General features: G+C 35.8%; 1 protein-coding gene across 1 annotated transcript; it reads right to left on the bottom strand.

Annotated features, from left to right (window-relative positions):
- Positions 1–2,498: 2,498 nt before the first annotated feature.
- cp (ceruloplasmin) lies at positions 2,499–19,598 on the bottom strand. Its single transcript, XM_007576900.2, has 24 exons — positions 19,349–19,598; positions 17,833–18,077; positions 16,870–17,082; positions 15,742–15,915; positions 15,581–15,672; positions 14,743–14,905; positions 13,905–14,043; positions 13,685–13,824; positions 12,821–12,961; positions 12,695–12,739; positions 12,394–12,608; positions 10,368–10,518; positions 10,027–10,239; positions 8,679–8,883; positions 7,595–7,734; positions 6,821–6,949; positions 6,592–6,698; positions 6,116–6,171; positions 5,742–5,813; positions 5,105–5,196; positions 3,806–3,945; positions 3,676–3,732; positions 2,905–3,010; positions 2,499–2,822 (listed from the first exon to the last, which is right to left on the bottom strand). Exons 1-24 carry the CDS (start codon positions 19,501–19,503, stop codon positions 2,800–2,802), a joined length of 3,213 nt encoding a protein of 1,070 aa, XP_007576962.1. The 5' UTR covers positions 19,504–19,598; the 3' UTR covers positions 2,499–2,799.
- Positions 19,599–20,300: the final 702 nt, after the last annotated feature.

Below are 20,300 nucleotides of genomic sequence, written 5' to 3'. Positions count from 1 at the left end.
GTGGTGATGATGGGGAATGTTGTTTGAAAAGACAGACTAATAAAACCTTTAGCACATTTATTTAAATTTAAATCTTTGCCTGAACTGACTAATTTCTCTCGTTTGTATTTATTCGTTGCATTGTTTACACAAAACTCCTCTCTATTAACAATTCATCTACTGCCAGCTTAGAGAAAGCATTAGAATACAAGCAAATAAAATGCCTGTGATTCCTGGCTGCAAATAAATCATGTTTAGATTTATTTCTGCACTGCAAAACCTCAAAATCTTACCAAGTATTTTTGATCTTGTGCAAATTCCTTATAATAATACTTGAACTAAGACCAAACTAACTCAAAGTAACTTTTTAGAAAGATATATAGGAGCTTTGTTTAAGTCAATTATTCATTAATATTGTTTAAAAACTGCTAGCCCCATTGGCAGATTATTTCACTTATAATAAGACAATTTTCCCATGTCAGAAGTGAAATAATCTGCAAGAAGAACTAGAACTTTATCATAAATATTAAGGAATTAATTGCCTAAAACAAGCTCCTATATCTTGCTGAAAAGTTGCTACTTATAAGTTAATTTGGTTATACTTCAAGTGTACCAGTATATCTGCAGTAGAAGCTAGACTAAAAATAATTGGTAAGGTTGTGGTGAATTAGTGTTATTTACAGTCTAAGTTACATTTTAATCCATGTGTGATGTTTCCTTGGAGGTTATATAACATGGAGTTCACTGAGTTCATGTGTGTGGGTGTCTTAGATGTTTTGTTTGGTGTGTGAGGGCTGGAAAAGCTGGAGGTAGCTGGTAAAGGAGCAGGTCTGCGATGCGACATGACTTCTTTTCTGAACTTCATTCACATGTCGGCTGTTCAAATTAAAAGTTTCCCTTTCGTCCATAAAAATGCTGCTTCCATCTCAGTTTTTCAGGCTTTGCTAGAGTCAGCTCAGGGATGAACTCTGTAACTTTTACTGTATTTTTCCATTGCAGTAAGGCACATATTCTTGTAAAAGATCAGCAAAAGTTGATTTAGGTTTTAAATTGGACAAAATTCACATTTTGTATGTTTTTGTATTTCTATTTTGGTTTCTACAGCTTCTGAAAGCAACCAGGCATTTTTTGGCAATAAGTTCATGTTTTTTGGTGTTTTAAAAATCTTCTGCAATGTAACATCACAAATTAGCAGGCACTGACCTTTCACCTAGTAATCCCAGCAAAGCCTGGCTTGTAACCTAGCAACTCCAGCAGAGTTCCAAGAGGTTTCCTAGCAACCCTAGCAGAGTTCCACCCGTCTCCTAGCAACCCAAGCAGAGCTCCAAGAGGTTTCCTAGCAACCCAATGAGTGCTCCAGTAAGTTTGGTCAGCTGGTTTTAATTGCTTTATGTGGTGGAAAACACAAATGTTTTGTTTTTGACGTATCATCCAGAAACTACTTGTTGCATTCTTGTGTAAGTGTGAATCTGTTAGCAGCCATTTTCACGTTTGAGTGTAAACGTTAAGTTGGGGCCGTGGCCAGCAGCAGCTTATATGGATTTAAAGTGGCAGGACTCTCTAAAACAAAATAGGAAGAACTGGTCAGACTGAAAACTGGTCAGTTTCCAGTCAGACTGATGATTTTGTGCAAAAAAAAAAAGAATATATAAATACTAGCCTGCTCAACAAAGCATTATAGGTCACCATTTATGCTTTTATCTTTTTCTTAGCATACAGAGGTATAATTTCTTTTGTTGTGATACTTTAGGTAAATGTTACATAAACCCATGAGGTAAAAACAGTTATCATCCACATATTTCCAGTACTTTCAGTACAAATCAGCCTTGACTTGCACTAGGCACAATAAATAAATATACTCTACTAGAACAGACAAACTTGTTTTTTACTTGAGGTGGGAAGAACAGAAATACATTTCTTTCTCACCTCGAACTCAAATGCTGAACTCAGGAAGTCTCACAGGTCCTCCATACTGTAGTATTTGCATTTGTTCGACTTTACACAAGATAAAATCTGCCCAGTTGATGGTTTATCCAGAATTTAAAAACAAAAGTCGGCAAGTTGAGGGAACTGCCCAGAAAACTTTATAAAAATTAAATTAACGGCATTAAAAAAAATATAGACCTAATTTCTGGTGTCTTCAGGTGAATAATTTGAGTTTTATCATTCATGTGTCTTTATTTTTGACTGTATTTGTTAATGAACCACTGCTGTACGTTTTATTGAAATATCCAGACTTTATAAATTGATATTACTGTAAACTGTGTCATTTAACTAAATTACTTTAAGCTGTTGGCCAATCAAACCTTCTGTTGGCTTATTTATGACAATACCGCCACCTTGTGTTCATTTACCGCAATTACCACATTTAATCCCAGGTTATTGATCTGCAATCATTTAAAAAAAGAATAGAATCTTATTTATTTTGCCTCCGTCATGAAATCCAATGTAATTATATAATTTATTCAATTTAAAACAAACTGGAATCACAAAAAAAAAAAAAGATTTCTGTCACAGAGTTACTGAAATGACATAAAAGTGAAAATTCACGTTAATTTTATTTAACTAATCTGAATGTAAAGTTACATTTGTTATGGAAACATAGCTTTTGTGGGCTTTTGTTGCAGACATTTAAAATATATATATCGAGAGCAATTATTTAAAAATGACTTTTATTTGAACATGATTGCTTGTGTGTCCAGTTCCTACCCGTCACTATTTACATTGAATTGGAAGATTGTAATGAAAAAATCAGCGAGTGAGGCAGAAAAGCAAACATTAAACGTGGTTTGGTGAGTTTCTGTCTGGATCCCCCACAGTTCAGCCAAAGAGTCCTCTTTTTGCTGTGGAAGAAAATCACCACAGATTTAGTTATCTGTCCCTGTCTGAAGCTTTCTGTTAAATTTAGTTTGTTTAGTTTCCTACGTTTCTCTGTGACCGTATACATGGCCTCCATTCCAGCTGAAATGTGGTCGGTGACGTGGCAGTGCAGCAGCCAGGTACCGGGATGCTCAGGGCGCATCTTCACAGTCTGGACAGGGAAAGAGTAGCTTTTACTTCAAACTTTATTTGGTTTAAAAAAATACATCATTAGATTTCAACCAAAATTAAGCAAAGCTATTATTAAGAGGGAATAAAATCCAAGTCTGGAAATAATGCATACACTGCAAAAACACAAAATCTCACCTAATATTTTTGTCTAGTTTTTAGTGCAAACATGTCAGTAAACTTGAAATAAGACAAAACTAACTTAGACGTAAACTTTCATCAAGATATAGAAACTTCAATGTCAATAATTCTGTAATATTGATGGAAAAGGTATAATTACCACTGACACATTATTTCACTAAATGTGTAAAAATCCTTTTATACATTCAGAAGGGTTGTAAACAAAGTTTTTGAAATCATATTCATACAACTACAGTTAAACCAAATATGGAAAAACAATCTAAAATGAGAATTATTACAAAAAAGGTTAAATTTATTTTACCTTTCTTGTAATAATTATTTACTATTTACTCAATAATCAGTGGGAAACTGAAGAGATTTAACTAGACTGATCTGTTTTAGATTACATTTCAACACGTCTTTACTGATAATAAGAACAACGTACATTAACAATAGATTTAGAAGACAGAAAAAGATTAAATAATTTCAAATAATTTTGAAACAATGTGAGAAGTTTTGAGACTTTACCTGAAAGATGGCAGGGAACAGCTCATAGGAATCAGCACGGTGAGGTCCTCCACCCAGCTGCACAAGAAAGATAATTAATTCAGTTATGAATTATTTTTACTCCGTCATGTGTCAGATTATGGCTGCGTACCTTATATTCCACACTGTGACCATGCCAGTGTACAGTATGAATATCCACTTCGTTTCCCATTCCCATCAGGTACCAGTACACCTTATCTCCCACCTCCATGTTCAGCCCATTCAGGTTACCATACACATAACCATTAATAGCTGAAACCGAGCAGAAAGGGAAAAGAAATCAAATGTTTTTATTTATTTAATCCTGATTTACTTTGTTTGGGACATGATGGGAAATTTTGTTTGAAACTCAGTGTTCTGAGTGATGAACCAAAACCAATCACTGCGTTGGGAGCATGAAACAAAATGTCAGCAAAGCAATCAAAGCAAATACCTGAAGTTAATTATTAACCGACTCAACTGATGTCAACCGGATCGAACATCAAAATCCACACAAACACAAACCACAAGGTAAAATCATCAACTGCATTTAGTTCTCTGTGCATCCAGTAGAACTTGTTTAGGAATTTCAAACACTAAGCTAAAATTAACCAAGTGTTTATTTTTTAACAACTTTTTAACTTTTAGTTGTTGATATCTTCAAAAGTTTCAGCATTTCTGTCTGTTAGTGTTAAGTCATCCAAATCTGAGCTCCAACTTGTTAATTTTGCTCAAACTAATCCTAAAAGTATTTGGAAATATTTGGATTTTTTTTAAAGGGGACCTATAATGTAAAATTCACATTTTGCAAATTGTTTGTTCTTCCATTCTGGTGTTTTTTGGTGTCTGGAAATGAGCCGTTTCCAAGGGTGCTGTGCCGTTACCTAGCAACCCCAGTGGCATTCCGCCTGTCGCCTAGCAACCCAAGGTGAGCTCCAGCACATTTGGTCGGCTGGTTTTACCACTGCATGTGTTGCACAATGGCTGCTGGAAAAGACAAGTGTTTTGTTGTTGACTTGCCATCCAGAATCCACTTGCTGCATTTTTGTTGGTTGTGCAGGAGGCTCTACTCGTGCTTTTCAAAGATGGACAGTTGTATAATTGCGCATCTGTTTGCAGCTACTTTTACATGAGTTTAAACACTGAGTTGGGGGGCGTGGCCAGCAGCAGCTTACTTGGATTTAAAGTGTCAGAGGCCCTAAAACAGTTTATCCTGAAAGGAGTTCAAAATCAAAATCTCATTATCTAAGAATAATTTTGTACAAAAAATTTTTATGAACATGTTTTAAAGGTCATAAATCTATTCTAATCTGTCTAATGAAGCCTAATGGGTCACCTTGAAGTCCGTTCTAGTACCATTAAACGTTTTTCCTTCAGTAATGTCTAGGTGGAATCGGGTGAGTTTCCAGTTTTCTCTGTGTTTTTATCTCACCATGAATTTTGTTGCTCTCAATGAAGGAGTCGTCAGCCTTCAGGTTTGGTCGAGGATTCCTGATGTTCCGTCTAATGTTTTCATCCAAATACCTGCAAAATAAAATGCATCATTTTGTCAAACAGTCAGGAGAAAATGACTGAAAATGTAGTTTAAAGAGCCTCTTCTGTGCAGCAACTATTCAAAGCTGAACCAGACTGTGTGATGTAAGAGTCACACCAGACGTGTATTTTAATGGGATTTTATGTGAACGACCAACACAAAGTAGAGCAAAATTTGATTTGGAAGGAAAATTTGTGGGGTTTTATAGTAAAAATGTGAAAAGTGTGGCATGAATTTATGTTTATCCCTTTGATGTCAAAGTTTTGTCCATTCTTTTCATGAACTACTTTGGATTGGTCTATCACATGAAATCAAAATAAAATACTTCAAAGTCTGTGGTTCTAACACAACAAAAATAATACTTTCATAAACTTTACCAAATATAATAACTAAGAGGTGTATTATAGATGAAACAGGATGTTGCTGTGTTGCAGTACATTTGAAATATTCAACTTTTTGGTTACTGAATCCAGTATTTATTAACATAAATTAAAAATGTAAACAGTGAATTTGCTCTTTGAATTTTGACACCTACCAGCTTTCATTCTCATCAAACACCAAGAAAAGCAGAGCAAACTCTTCAACTTCCTTCTTTAGTCCAAGAGACCTGGAAGTGACATCATTTTGTTACACACACAGTGTTCAGTGATAAAATATGTTACAAATATACTTTAATTTCTCAGTATAAGCTTCATCGTGTTGGTCGGGGTTTCAACACTGCAAAAACACCAAATCTTCTCTTGGTAAGACTAAAAGCAGCATAACACATGTAAATATTTATATCTTGCTTAAAAGTTACTTTAAAGTTAGATTTGTCTTATTTAAAATGTACTAAGATATTTGCATGTGAAATTAGACCAAAAATATTCGGTAACATTTTTGTGTTTTTGCAGTGTGTTCAGTCTTCACCTGGCCCAGCTGCGACGGCAGATCACTAATGGCCCAATTAATCCGCTGTACAAGTCCTGACAAAAAGAGAGAGAGCACGTAAGTACACTGCAAAAACACAAAACATTACCAAGTATTTTAGTCTAGTTTCTACTGCAAATGCTTCAGTACACTGGAAATAAGACAAAACTAACAAACATGCAACTTTTCTGCAAGATTTAACAGCTTGTTTTAAGTAAATATTTCCCTAATATTGATTTTAAGAAAGCACTCGTAACAAGAAATATTTCCCATAAGTGAAACAATCTGCCGGTGGATCTAGTACTTTCTAAAATCAATAATAAGGAGTTATTGACTTATAACAAGCTCCTATTCCTGAAAAGTTACTTCTAAGTGAGTTTTGTCTTATTTGAAGTGTATTAAGATATTTTCAATTAAACAAGACTAAAAATATTTGGTAATATTTTGTGTTTTTGCAGTGTGCTTCGTCAACACACCTTTGTGACATCAGCAGTAGAGTAATACGCTGACACAGAGCACTCCTCCTGCTCTGTGGTTGGTCCGGTGTTCTTGTTGACGTACCAGAAGTACGTGTGAGTTTCACCTGGACAAATACATTAAAAAGACTTTCTGAACTCATACAATAAGTATAAAGTATAAATAATTCCTCCATTTTTCTGTGCACTTTAACTGCTGATAAAAAGTGTGATGCTTCCTCTCCTGTACCTGGTTTGGTTTGGTAAACATCAGGAGATTCTGTCTTCACTCCGTGGGCATGGATAGAATAAGGTCTGGACGCCATGTTTTTAAAAACAATCTTAACTTTGTCGCCCACTGACGCATGAATCATCGGTCCTGAATGAAACATTTACAGCACATGATGCAGAAAATAATGCACTTCTAAACAGAAATATACAAAAAAGCAGTAAATGACACTTAAAAAAAGGAAACAATCCACATTTATTACCGCTAATGGCAAAGATGTGTAAACAGATTTCAGACAATTTTAGTCATTTTAAAATATTTTTTGTGCAGCTGTAATCAGACATGAATGGCAAGTCAGTGGATCAAGACAGTTTAATTTATATTATTGGAAAAGTTTATTTTTCCACTGAAAAAGGATCTCACTCATAACTGGTACTTTATCATCCAAATTAAGAAATTTAATATAAGCTTCCATTTCTTGCTAAAAGCTACGTGAAAGTTAGCTTTGTCTTATTTCAGGTTCACTAAGATATTTGCACTAGAAACCAGAGCAAAATACTTGGTAAGATTTTGTGTTTTTGCAGTGCATGTCTGATTACAGTGACTTTAATTTACTGATAAAGATCGACTCACATCTTGATTATGTCTCATTGTCTTTACAATTTTGAAAAATTACCAACTACTAAAACGCAACAATTATAAATGATCTCTGCTTAGTTTAGATCAGACATGCTGAAGGTCTTTATTGGAATACAGATTTTTAATCCAGCAATGATAAATTCAAAACAAAAGTACCCATAATTCCAAGGTGATCCATGTCAGGCGTTCGTTCCACTTTCTTGGTGAACTTGTCGTTGGTAAACTGCTGGTAAACAACCTTCTTGTAAATAGAGCCGATGTATCCATCGCGCTTATCCAGAAAGATAGAGGCAGGACTGAAGCAAGAGAGAAAATGAATTATGAAAAAATATCTGCTTGCAGGAGAAAAATGTCTATTTATTATGTAATTATAGGGCTGCAACTAATGATTAAGTGATTGGTAATTATTGGTAATTATAACAACTAATTGGATTTTAAAAATTGGCTCATTCTGCAGATTTTTTACTTTAACCGGTTAACTTTACCTTCTACAATGTTGGAAATACATTAAAAATGCAAAAGGAAAAAAGAAACTTTTGCAATCAGGGCTGAAATTTCCTTGAAATTCGATTGAAATGAAAACATTTCACAATAAAAAAAAATGTAAAAAAAAACAACTTTTTTTTCAAGTTCACAATACATTCTGTGTTTCTTTTTTATTTTATCTGCTCAATAATAAACTATAAATGTGAAACATTTTACTGAAACAAACAAAATAAACTTTAAAAAATCTGCATCTGCAGGCCAGATTTTATTTTTTCTAGAATTTTTGTCAGGGGCCGCACAAATTCTTCAGAGGGTCACATGCGGCCCTCAGACCACACTTTGGACATCACTGGCATAGGATATCATTTTCATGATTAAAAAAAGATGTTTGGTCTTTTATAATATTCATATACAGTACGTATCCTGAATTTCCCCACTGTGGAACAATAAACATTTATTTTAATTATATTTCTATGTAATAACTAAGAAAGTAGCTTTCGGGATTTTATAAATGGTTAAATATAAGTTTCTGTGAAATAAATCTATTTAATATATTAGCTGAATTACTGAAATTACCCAAACCATTAAATTTTCCTTGAAATTCAACTTTATGTACCCATAGCATGACTTTTCTGATCATGTTTTATTGTAAAATGGTAGTATATAAACAAGAATGCTTCAAAAGAATTAAAAAGCACATAATATTTTCATGGAGATAAAAATTCAAGTAGCAATGACCAGTTTTGTGTCGTACTTCTCATGTCCTCTGAACATCTCGGCCTCCCAGGTGCGGTTGGGCGAGTAGTCCCAGTCGATTTCCACGGCGGCGATGTAGAAGGTCTTTGAATGGAGCATCACCTCAGACTGACGCTGAAACAGGCCGCACTTCTGCACCGTGTAGTTGGCTCGCATCCCACCCCGATAGTGGTCCACTGTCGCAGAAACGACTTCAAACTGACCTGAAACACAAAAAAATTACATTTTAGTTCACTCTTCAGTTTGGAATTTAATTAATAATTGTTTCTTTTGTAAGTTAATTCTCTGCTTAGGAGAGATACGGTCTTTCATCTTGTATAGGGGACCTTTCATGGAAAATTCACATTTTTGCACTTCTATTTGGTTTCCTACTGCTTCTAAAATCAAATCAAAATACTTAAAAAAAAACACCCGGTGTGTTTGGTGTCTGGAAATGAGCCGTTTCAAAAATCTCCACATTCCAAGGGCACTGCACCGCTACCTAGCAACGCCAGGGTGTAGCACCCGTTGCCTAACAACCCAAGGAGAGTTCCAGCACATTTGTTTAGCTGGTTTTACCGCTGTATGTGGAATACAATGGCTGCTGGAAAAGATAACCATTTTGATATTGACTTTCCATCCAGAAAGCACTTGCTGCATTCTTGCTAGTTGTGCTGGAGGTTCCACTTCTGCTTTTCAAATATGTACGGTTGTGTAATTCCGCATATGTTTGCGGCCATTTTCAGGTGCGAGTGTAAATGTTGAGTTTAGTGGCGAGGCCAGCAGCACCTTATATGGATTTAAATCTGCCGTATGTAACTTTTATAAAAATATTTTTGTTGAGACTGTCATCATGTTGTGACAGTTTATTATGAGACAGATAATCTGTGAATAAATAAACTGAGGTAGAAACAACAATCAGACGAGGAGGCGGGTCTTAACGCTGTCAATCACAGTATCGTGTGTACTCTCTCTTAACGTTGCTCTCTGCTATGCTGCAGCTAGCATAGTCTGTTGTGAATGCTAAGGCTAGTTAGCATGGCCACCGATAAACGGTTTTCCTGTAACAGTAACCTTTTTCTCCATCATTAGCACATTTACCAGAGAATACATGAGGATGATTGACAGCGATAAGACCCTCCTCCTGGCTCTGACTGGTTGGTTTTAGTCAGGAGTATTTCTTCAGTGTAATGTTGCAAGTGATTATTACTTCCCATAAAGAAAAGCTATTTAAAAACATCTACAGTGTTAGTCTTTATTGATCATCTTTTGATTATTTTTTCAAACTTTTGATGATGTTTTCTTATATATTTTATTATTTTTTCATACTTCTGTTTGAAGTTGCAGTGAATGAATCACAAACCTACCCATGCTGTCCGGCTCCATAGTTACTGTGTGCGAGATGTGAGGGAAAACGCTGATGGTGTCTTTTCTGTTCTGGCGGTAGATGAATCGGTTTCCCTGGAAGTAAAGGCTGATGATGTCCGTCTCTGTGCCCAGACCCGAGAGGTGCCACGTCGTTTTGTCCCCCTTACACATGGTGAGGCCCGGGAGGTTCCTGTACACAAACCCGTTGATCGCTAAAGGACAAGCAGAGATATGGAGATTATTTCAAACAAGACAAATGTCATGAATCAGACCTGATAAAGAAAACAAAAGCGAAAGAAGATTTCTGTTGCGGTGAAAAAATATTCAAATCTCAGCTCACCATGCATTTTATTGCTCTCAATGAAGTCCTCGTTCTCCTTGGTAACAGAGTTAGGAGCTGTGGTGAAAGTCCGGATGTTTTCATCCAGGTACCAGCTGAGGTTCTCATCAAACACTGTGGCCATAAGGTGAAACTCCTTGTTATAGTTTTTCTGCAAAAACAAAACAAGAAACAACATGTTAGATGCAAACAATTCACTGACTTATGATTAATTGTCAATTAATGGGTTACAGAGGTGGGTAGAGCACCCAAAAGTTGTACTTAAGTAAAAGTAGCACTACTTCAGCATATTGTTACTCAAGTGAAATTTAAAAAGTAAGAAATTACTCAAGAATAGAGAAAATATTTGGTAAAAAGACAGCTCAAGTACTGAGTATCTGATCAAATTATCAATCATTTAATATTTAAAAATTACATAATCATAGGTACCAAAATATATAATTAAATTTAAATTTTGGTGTTTTAAGGATCAAAATGACAATTCATATAAGTAGCAAAAAACAACATGAAAGTTATGAAAGTTTAACAAAAACTGCAGTGTGTCTGTGTTTGGGGAATTGTTGGTATAAAAGTGTTCGTTTCTCATTCAGTGGGTAGAACATGCAGAAATTTTACTCAAGAGTAGAAATACTTCATAATAAAATTACTCAGGCAAAAGAAAAAGTACAGTGTACTCCTGAAAGTACTTTTTTTTTTTCCAAAAAAGTTACTCATGTAAATGTATCTGGGTAAATGTAACTATTTACTACCCAACTCTGATGGTTTATTAGATTAAAATTAGGGCCAATCTGTTTTCTACGCCCGTTTAGACCTTCTGTAGTGTTGTAGTTTGGTGTCCGTCCAGCAGAGGGCGCCGCTGGTCATCTTTACGCGGAGCCGTTGATACAGTAATTAAAAATGGCGGCGGGCCCATTCCAGACGGAGAAGGAGAAGCGGTCCAAACAAAGTCCAGTGAGGGATGAAACAGACACCTGATGCGATCCTGTTTAATTATTGATGCTACGAAGGTGAGGAGAACTGAAAAACTGTAACATGATGGAGACAAACATCACGCAAAGGCTGATTTTGAGCCTGTTGTGAGTTAATACACTTCACGGATCGAAGCCTCAGCGTTTGTTGAAGAGCAACAGACTCTTTCATGAATATCTCTGTTCATGTATTTTATTCCTGGTTTCTAGAATTTCTGGAACAAAAAAATGTTACTTTTTGGAGCGTAGTGTCTAAATTCCGGAAAAACATGTTTTAAATTCTGGTAAAATATAAAGTTAAATATGTCAGCCCACCTTTCCCCCATATGGGGCCCGCCTAGGCATGCTGGCAGGGAAACTGCACATAACGTAATAAGTAATAAATGGGTTTGAGATCATGAGCGAAAATCTGAAACAGGATTGTGATAGTTTTGGGTTTTTCATTGTAATTTAGTTTGACTTTGTTGTGACTTTTTGTTTGTCTATTTCAGTTAGTGTTTTATTATAAATTTAGAAGACATTTGTTGGCTTATTAATTATAAATTGTTTATTGTTTATATTTTTTAAATTATAGCAGTAGTTTTAGTTTTTTCATATTTTGGGGAATTTTTAGATCCAGAATTCAAAAAAGTATTGTGTTGTGATTGTGTATACATCGACTGAGTATTGAATACTCAATAGAAGATAACATTTTCAAAAAATGTATTTAATTATTGTTTATCAGCCAACTGACTGGTGTTTTCTCCAAACCTTTGCTGCTGCCATTTTGGGACTATTATAAGGATTATGGAGTGCTGTAATTTGCTGACGGCTGACGTAAACTGAGCAATTTCACATCAGTTCAAAAGAAAAATAAGTAGATTTATAAACATAAAAACAAAGCATATTATATGTATAATTCCAGTATGTTTTAGTGAGAGATATAGTTCCAGTTATTTATAGTTTTTTCCCCATTAATTATTGTTTTCTCAGATTCAGTTTTAGTTATGTTTTCCATGATCTGAAATGGAAATACTTTGTGATTTTACAAACTAGCGGTCATAATAAAAGTCCTTCACCTGTGCTCCTTTCTTTAGCGACCCGGGTCGGCAGACGAGAAGCGGCCCGACCAACCCAGAACTCGTGTCTCTAACAGGATCCACTGCAGAGTAGTACAGGTAGCTCAGACAGTCGGGCTCCCCTGGAACCGGACCGGCACCCACAGGTACGGTCCACTCATAGGTGTACACCGTCCCAGGTCTGACCAGGGCGGCTGGAGGCGGAGTCACCACCCCTAAAATCATCATTACATAACATCAGAATATTATTACCCAGGAAACCAGAGATGAAATCATGAGGAAGCCATGTTTGGGTTCTCACTTGGCTCTCGTTTCAGCTCCCGAAGTTTCTTTGCCGTGTGTGACTCTGAGAAAAAAAAATGTTTAAAGCTCAGACGAGTGAGGAATATTCTACACAAGCCAGGAAATTATTATTTTTGTTATTTACCTTCTAGCTCGTTGTAGTACAGCGTCCCGTCCTGTTCGATGCTGTACTGAACTCCATGCGGCTGAATCGTGTACGGCCGGCTGGCCTTGTTCTTAAAAATCACCTTGATCGTGTCTTTCTCTTCAGCTCGCAGGACGGGACCTGTGGACAGTTAGCAGTACATTAAATAATCACAAAAACATAAATCTGGTCAAAATATTCACCAGATTTATGACTTGCTATATAATAAGAGACAGTTTTGAATGTTTCTACTAAAAATAAGTGAAAAGTAAAGCAAGAATTAAGTAGTATTACAAGAATAAATACAAAAATATTTAGTCAAATATTTTAGTATTATGACTAAAATACTATAACTTTAGTCATAAAGACGCATTAAGATTAAAACCGTACAAGAATAAATTAAAAATATGTGAAAGTCGTAGTATTACATGAATAAAGGTGAAATACAAGAATTGAGTTGCATTATGAGAATAAAGTCAAATTACGAGAATAAGGTCGTATGAGAACAAATTAAAAATAATACAAAAATAAAGTTGTAATAATGCCAGAGTAAAGTTTCAAAGTCCTGGTATTGATAATAATCTGATGCTGATGGGTTAATTTATTATTTCCTTATTTGTAAAATCAATACCAACCAGTTGTAATTCTGCTTTTTTCTGTTGAAGTTCTCATAATATTACAACTTTATTCTGGGAATATTGTGACTTTATTCCTGTATTTTTTTATTTTCTTAGTGTGGCCCTAATACTCCATCATACATATATTATGGAGATTACATGTGATGATATAATCAAGATCTGTAATGGAAAAGTCAAAAGATAAGTTAAAACATGAGTTTTTAAATCCCTGCCGTGCTTGGATTACCCAGAATCCCCAGGTGTTGCTCCTCAGGGCTGCGTATCATCTTCGTTGTGAAAGTGTTGTCGAGATATTCCACGTATCGAACCTTCTTATACCTGCTGCCGATGCGGGTCGGACCTCTGGTCACAAAGGTTTCAGCCTCGCTGCGAGCAGAAAAGCACAGGATGTGGTTGGAGCAGTTCTCAAAACGCCAACATGTCTGCTAGCATGTGGATTAACCAACCTTTCACTGGGTGCCGTGGGCGCATAATCCCAGACCTCTTCCTCAGCAGCGATGAAGAACTGCCTGAGCTCACCGTGAGGACGGGGCTTGTGCACGTTAGGGAAGCACTTCTTGATTTCAAACAATGCCTGCATTCCAGCTGGATGAAAAATATAAAGCAAAAACCCAAAAGTCTTAAACGGGAGTGAAGTATTTTAACTTTAATGGGTTGTTAGCGTTAAACACATGTTGCAGTTTGAGGTTCATTGGTTTTAGCTGTCAAGTCATCGACATGCTGAATCTTAATTATATGCGATAAATATAAAAGAAAATGGGATGCAGTGCTTTGCTACTAACTGTCAATATTATGACAGTAAGATAACAAGGTCAGGAAAAAGTTTTAATTTAAAAATAGCAGGAGAGGGAAGTATGTCAGCTATGCTAGCTTGACTATGATAACCGTAACATGTAGAGGTGCTGTGGAATTTGGTGTGTTTCGGTTCAGTTAAAACAAAAAGTCCAGATCATAAGTAGAGCAGGTGTTTAAGTTAGCTAACCAGCCACTGCTGTGTTAGCGTAGCTAAAAACAGCGTTAGCTAATCTACCACAGCGATCACTTATTAATAGTTACTAAATAAAAATAAAGCCAGAAAACGTAAAACTGTAATGATCTGAATGTTCTGTCCTTTTTTTGGTGTCGAATCCTGAAACATAAAGTACCATCGCTGCTGGTTGCCATGGCAACGTGCCTGCGTGCAGCGTGGCCGAGACAGAGCGCGATACAACAGCGGTTTTGAGGGGGTTTTCAGCGGTTTTTCTCTGCTAGCCTGATTGGGAAGCCCGGGAGACGTTTCCTCACCCGTCAGATGGTCGTTGACGGTGCAGGTCAGCAGCCAGTGTCCGGGGTTGTCGGCCACCATTTCAGCCGTGGTGCTGGAGGCCGGGAAGAGGCTGACCATGTCTGTGTGGTGGTTCAGGTTGGTCAAGATCTGGCCGTGGAAATGAACTGAGTGCATGTCCACCTGCGAGAGAGACAAAATTACAACTTCAAGCAGGACTGGTTAGATAAAAGTGAAACCAGGCAGATGGATAACTCAACTGAAATGAAACTAAAACTAAAGTTAACAAACAACATTTATTTTTATTTAATGCCAGAATAAGGAGACAAAGTGCTTCAAGTTCACATTTTGCACCTTTTGTTCTTCCATTTGGGTTTCTACTGCTTCTAAAAACATCTCAGGCAGTTAGAAAAATCACCCAGCCATTTTCATTTAACATTTTTAATGTTTTATAACATGGCATTTTTCCCATGTTATAAGTGAAATAATCTGCCAGTGGAAATAGTGCTTTTAACTCAATATTAAGAAATTATTTGCTTAAAATAAGCTCCTATATCTTCTTCAAAAGTGACTAGTTTTGTACTATTTCAAGTGTACTGAGATATAAGTGTTAACCAAAAACACTTGGTAAAATTTTCTGTTTTTACAAGAGAAATTTATTCACAAATATATCTGGATTCAACTTGCATTACTACCAAAGTATAATTCACATATTGTTTTCATAAACCATTGAAGTTTGGCAGTAGAAAACTTTTCCCAGTATATCAATTGAAACCAGTTAAAACTAAGAAGTCCCATTTAATTATTTCTACAGTACTTTAAATAAACTTGTAAAATAATAAAAGTAGAAGCTGTTACCTCATTGCCGAGGCCAATCAGGTGCCAGTGGATCTTGTTGCCTTGACACGCGCTCAGTCCAGGCAGGTTTCCGTAAAGATAACCATTTATCCCTGTGACATAAACAAAGTATTAAACCTCAACTTTTCAGTTTGCATATTAAAAGTACCAACGGCTCGCACCATGCATCTTGTTGCTCTCTATAAAATCTTCGTCCTCCTTCAGATCTCTGATGGGATTTGTGATGTGTGTCCTGATATTGTCGTCAAGGTACCAGCTCAGGTTCTCATCCGACACCATGAACAGCAGAGCGTAGGTGTAGTCGGCTGCCCTGTCACCATGGATGTCCAGAGTTCCTACAGAACACATAAAATCAGATTTTCAAATAATTACTCCATTTTATATGAATAAAAGATTTACAGTTTATCTCAAAGTCAGTAGAAAATGAAACACTTGACAAATGTCCTTGATTTTAAAAGGGAATGTCATGAAAATACTTTTTTTTGCAATTAAACAAATTTTTGTGTACTTTGAGTGTCTTGGATTGCAGAAAAGTTGAATTTAGTCTCCTGGTTCTGTGTTTAGCTCATATTTTTTCAGGGGTTTTTTATTCCGTTACATTTTTCATACTAAGAAGTCAGTATTCACTGCAGAAGTAATTTAAAAGTAAGATAGGAAAGGTGTAAAGAAAAACAAGTTGGCTTTTTAATAGAGATGCAAAGTGTCTACACTGCAAAAACACAAATCTTACCAAGTATTTCTCTGTCTAGTTTCTATTGCTAATATCTTACTACACCAGAAATAAGACAAAACTGACTTGAAAATAACTTTTCAGCAGGAAATAAGAGCTTATTTTAAGTAAATAAGTCCTTAATGTAGATTAAAAAGTACCAGCTTCACTGGCAAATTATTTCAGTTATGACAAGAGACTTTTCCATAAAAAACATGAAAATTTCTGAGCTCTAAAAGTTAAACATTTTTGACTTTTGAAATGCAGAAAATTCCATGTTTTTTTAAGGGAAATATTCTGAGATTAATCTCATAATGTTTGAGTTTTCTGTCTGAAATTCACCTCCTTTTTTTCTATCTAATGCCCCTAATAACAGGCAGGCAGACTACAATTCTAAGACAGAGAATCAACGTCATTGTTCACAACTTCTCCTTCTGGTTGCTGATTGGCCCAGTTGAATTCTAATCCAAGTCAATGGGAGAAATCTCAGACTGTGCTTCGAAGCAAGGTTTGAATGGAGTGGATTGCGTCTGAAATCACTGGCCAGGCTGTAGTTGTTATAATTGGATTGAAAAAGTACCTCGCTTGCAGGTAAGCAGAGGTCCTATAAGTCCAGAGGCGACGTCTTTTGGGGGGCGGACATGAGAGTGGTAGAACCTGGTCATGCAGTTGCTGTCTTCAGCTGTTGGGCTGTGGGATTCTGGGAGAGTCCACTCATACGTCACAGTGGTACCAGGAGCCACTGCGTCGTCCCTCTTCTGCTGTGGACCTGTGCCGTCTGGGTACAAGGCTCCTGGAAGCACAAGCACACTGTCGATGTTAATCTAAACATTTTAATGTGTTAATGTTGCATAGAAATACGCAAGAGGGTTATAGCCACTGGGAAAAATACTTTTTCCTCAAAATTATGATTTAATCTAAGAATTCTGACTTTTACTAAAAATTAAAAAGAAAAATTCTATAATTTCAGACTTTAAAAAATGACTTTTTTCTAAAAAATTATAACTTTTTCTGCAGATTTTTTTCTAAAAATTCGGATTTTTTTTTATTTTGACTTTTTTTTCCTAAGAATTCTTTTTTTCACCACTTTTGTCACATTTGGCAAAAAATAAATGTAAAAAAATCACAGAAACGGCTGCCGTTAGGTGACTGCGTACGAAGTCATATTGCAACAATGTATTATCCTTCCACCAAAGCACAAGCAGTTCACAAAATCTTACCAAAGTATTTCACTTGAAATAAGACAAAACCTACTTAGAAGTAACTTTTCAGCAAGAAATAGGAGCTTGTTTTAAGTCAATAATTTCTAATATGGATGAAAAAGTTCTACCTCCACTGGCAGATTATTTCACATATCATTTTTCGCCTGCTACAACTGAAATAATCTGCGAGTGCAAGTAGAACTGGGTTGCTAGGTGACTGGTTGTTGCGAAGTAACAGCAAAAGTGGAACTCGAACTTTTCCATGAAGGAACACAGAATGAGGTTTCTGTTCTCCTTCTTTCAAACAGCTGAGGTGTTTTTTGGTTTTGCTCGGTTCTCACCCTCGTTCCCTTTGGTGTAGTTGAGTCCGTGCGCGTGGATGCTGTACGGTCTGGAAGCCGAGTTTCTCAGGTGGACGATCACTGTGTCGCCGTCCTCCGCCATCAGCAAGGGGCCCAGGTATCCCAGCCATTCTGGCTTCTGCAGTTCCGTCCTGTAGGTGGCGTCGCTGTACTGTTTGTAAACAGCCTTTTTGTAGACGGGGCCAATGCGTTGGGGACGTTTTACTAAAAACACAGAAGCTTCTCTGCAAAGATATTTGCACATAGAGAAAACTATTTACATTGGTTTTACATCACAGAAATCACACGTAAATGTTGTTGTGATCGCCTGTTTTAAAGATTTAAACTTTTTTCCCTACACTTCCCCTCAGCTAAACATAAACATATTTGGTATCCATGGAAACGTCAAACTTTTCACTGCAAAAACAAAAATCTTACCAAGTATTTTGGAAAACGAGTTGTCTCAAAAACCTCCAGAATGCAACGTAACAAATAAACAGGCACTGCCCCTTACTTAGCAACCCCAGACTGTTACCTAGCAACCTCTGCAAAGTCCAGCCCATTGCCTAGCAACCAGCATGTTTGCTCAGCTGGTTTCATCACTATAAAAATATATAATCAAATAACAATTTCTTATTGTTTTATTACAATTGGATAAAAAATAAATAAATGTGTGTATTTTAAAAAAAAAAAACAATTTTAGATATGTAAAAATAAGTTTAGTAAGTAAAAACACAGGAACTCCCCAGTTTTGTAGATGTAGCCAACCTTTGCTAGTGGCAAAAAGTTTATTTTTTTAAATTATTATTATTTGCTTTGCTTTACCTCACCTGCATAAATCATTGACAAGCAATGTAGATCTATGATTTCCAAAAGTTTGTTGCCTTATTTACGATATTTCTAAAAGGTTTATATACTGTATGAATTCTAAAAAAATCCTAATTATTTTATGTTGAATCCTCAAAACTGATTTATAAGTAACCTTTCAGCTAGATATAGGCTTGTTTTACGTCAATAATTCCTTCATATTGATGAAAAGGTATTTGATTCATTCTATTTAAATTAGCAAGACATTTTTCTCATAAGTGAAATAATCTGTCAGTGGAACAAGTACTTTTTCTTCAATATTAAGGAATTATTGATGTGAAACAAGCTCTTTTATCCTGCTGAAAACTTACTGGTAACTTAGTTTTATCCTAATTCAAGTATGAGTATATATAAGTATATCATGCTTATATATAGCAAATATCTAAGTATACTTAGATATTTGCAGTAGAAACTAGACCAAAAATACTTAGTAAGATTTTGTTTTTGCAGTTTAGGTTTTTTGCATGTTAAAATTAACATAGGAAACATTTCACATATAAATTCTGTCAAAGTTTCATGTGTGGAGTTTTTTTACATGCTACACATTTAGTCACAATTGCCTATTAAAATGTCAGTTTGAACAAATTAAAAAAATCATTCTATCTTTATAAAATAGTAAAATGAACAGTTATTTAACAGGCGTACTTACTCATCCTCCTGCAGGGTTCGATTCTGGATGACGTTCTTCCCAGTTGGAGCATAATTCCAAGAAACCTCCTCTATCTTAAGAAAATACTCTCTTCTCATTCCTGCAGCACATATTGCAGCACAACACAACAACAACACAACTCCAAATTTCTTCATTTTTATCAATTAAAACATCAGACAAACATTAACAAGTGAAACAGATGCACAGACAGCTGCTCTATGCGCTTTCCCTGTCTTTTTATACTGCTTCCACTGACGGACTGCTGAGATCAGGCACAACGCCAAGGGGGTCACTGACCATCGGACAATGCAAGACAACCATTTGATCAGCGGGTCGCACTTGCATAACGTCAGGAAACATCCGAACTTTAACCAGAAAACCGCTTCATCAAACGTGATTCAAAAAGTTTGATCAGTTTCTAAAATCTAGCAGCAGAATTTGACGTTTCCTGGACCAGTTTAGATTAGTTTCAACTTTATTGTAGACGTCTTGTGAGGAAGTACTGTGTGAAAAGTCAGAGATGTTAAAGAATGGAAACTAAACAGAATAAACTGCTTTTCTTCTGTTTTTACATATTTTTGTTTGTACTAACGGTGAAGCATCATAGACACCAAAGTTCAAAAGTTTAACCAGTAAGGAAAATACTTTGACTTTTGATCCAGTCAAAGTCAAAAGTCAGATAAATAGGTTAACCACCTATTTCCTTTCATAATAATTATTTCATGATAATTATTCAGTAACAAAAAACATAATCATATAGTCCCAAAATGAATTTATCTTTATTAAAAAGTTTGAAATGATTAATGATTTAGTTATTTCCTCATAAGGTAAGTCTCTATATTACGGTAAGTCCCATCTTGCCTGTCAAGGTTTAAAGGTAACATTTACTCAATTTGGTGCCACACCAATCAATAATAGATAACTGTGGAAAGTCCAGAACGAAAACATGAGG

Source organism: Poecilia formosa, unplaced genomic scaffold (assembly GCF_000485575.1).
Source record: "Poecilia formosa unplaced genomic scaffold, Poecilia_formosa-5.1.2 Scaffold419, whole genome shotgun sequence".
Classification (NCBI taxonomy): Eukaryota; Metazoa; Chordata; class Actinopteri; order Cyprinodontiformes; family Poeciliidae; genus Poecilia; species Poecilia formosa.
The sequence above is the reverse complement of the archived record's forward strand: the minus strand, read 5'-3'. Positions and strand labels throughout refer to the sequence as shown.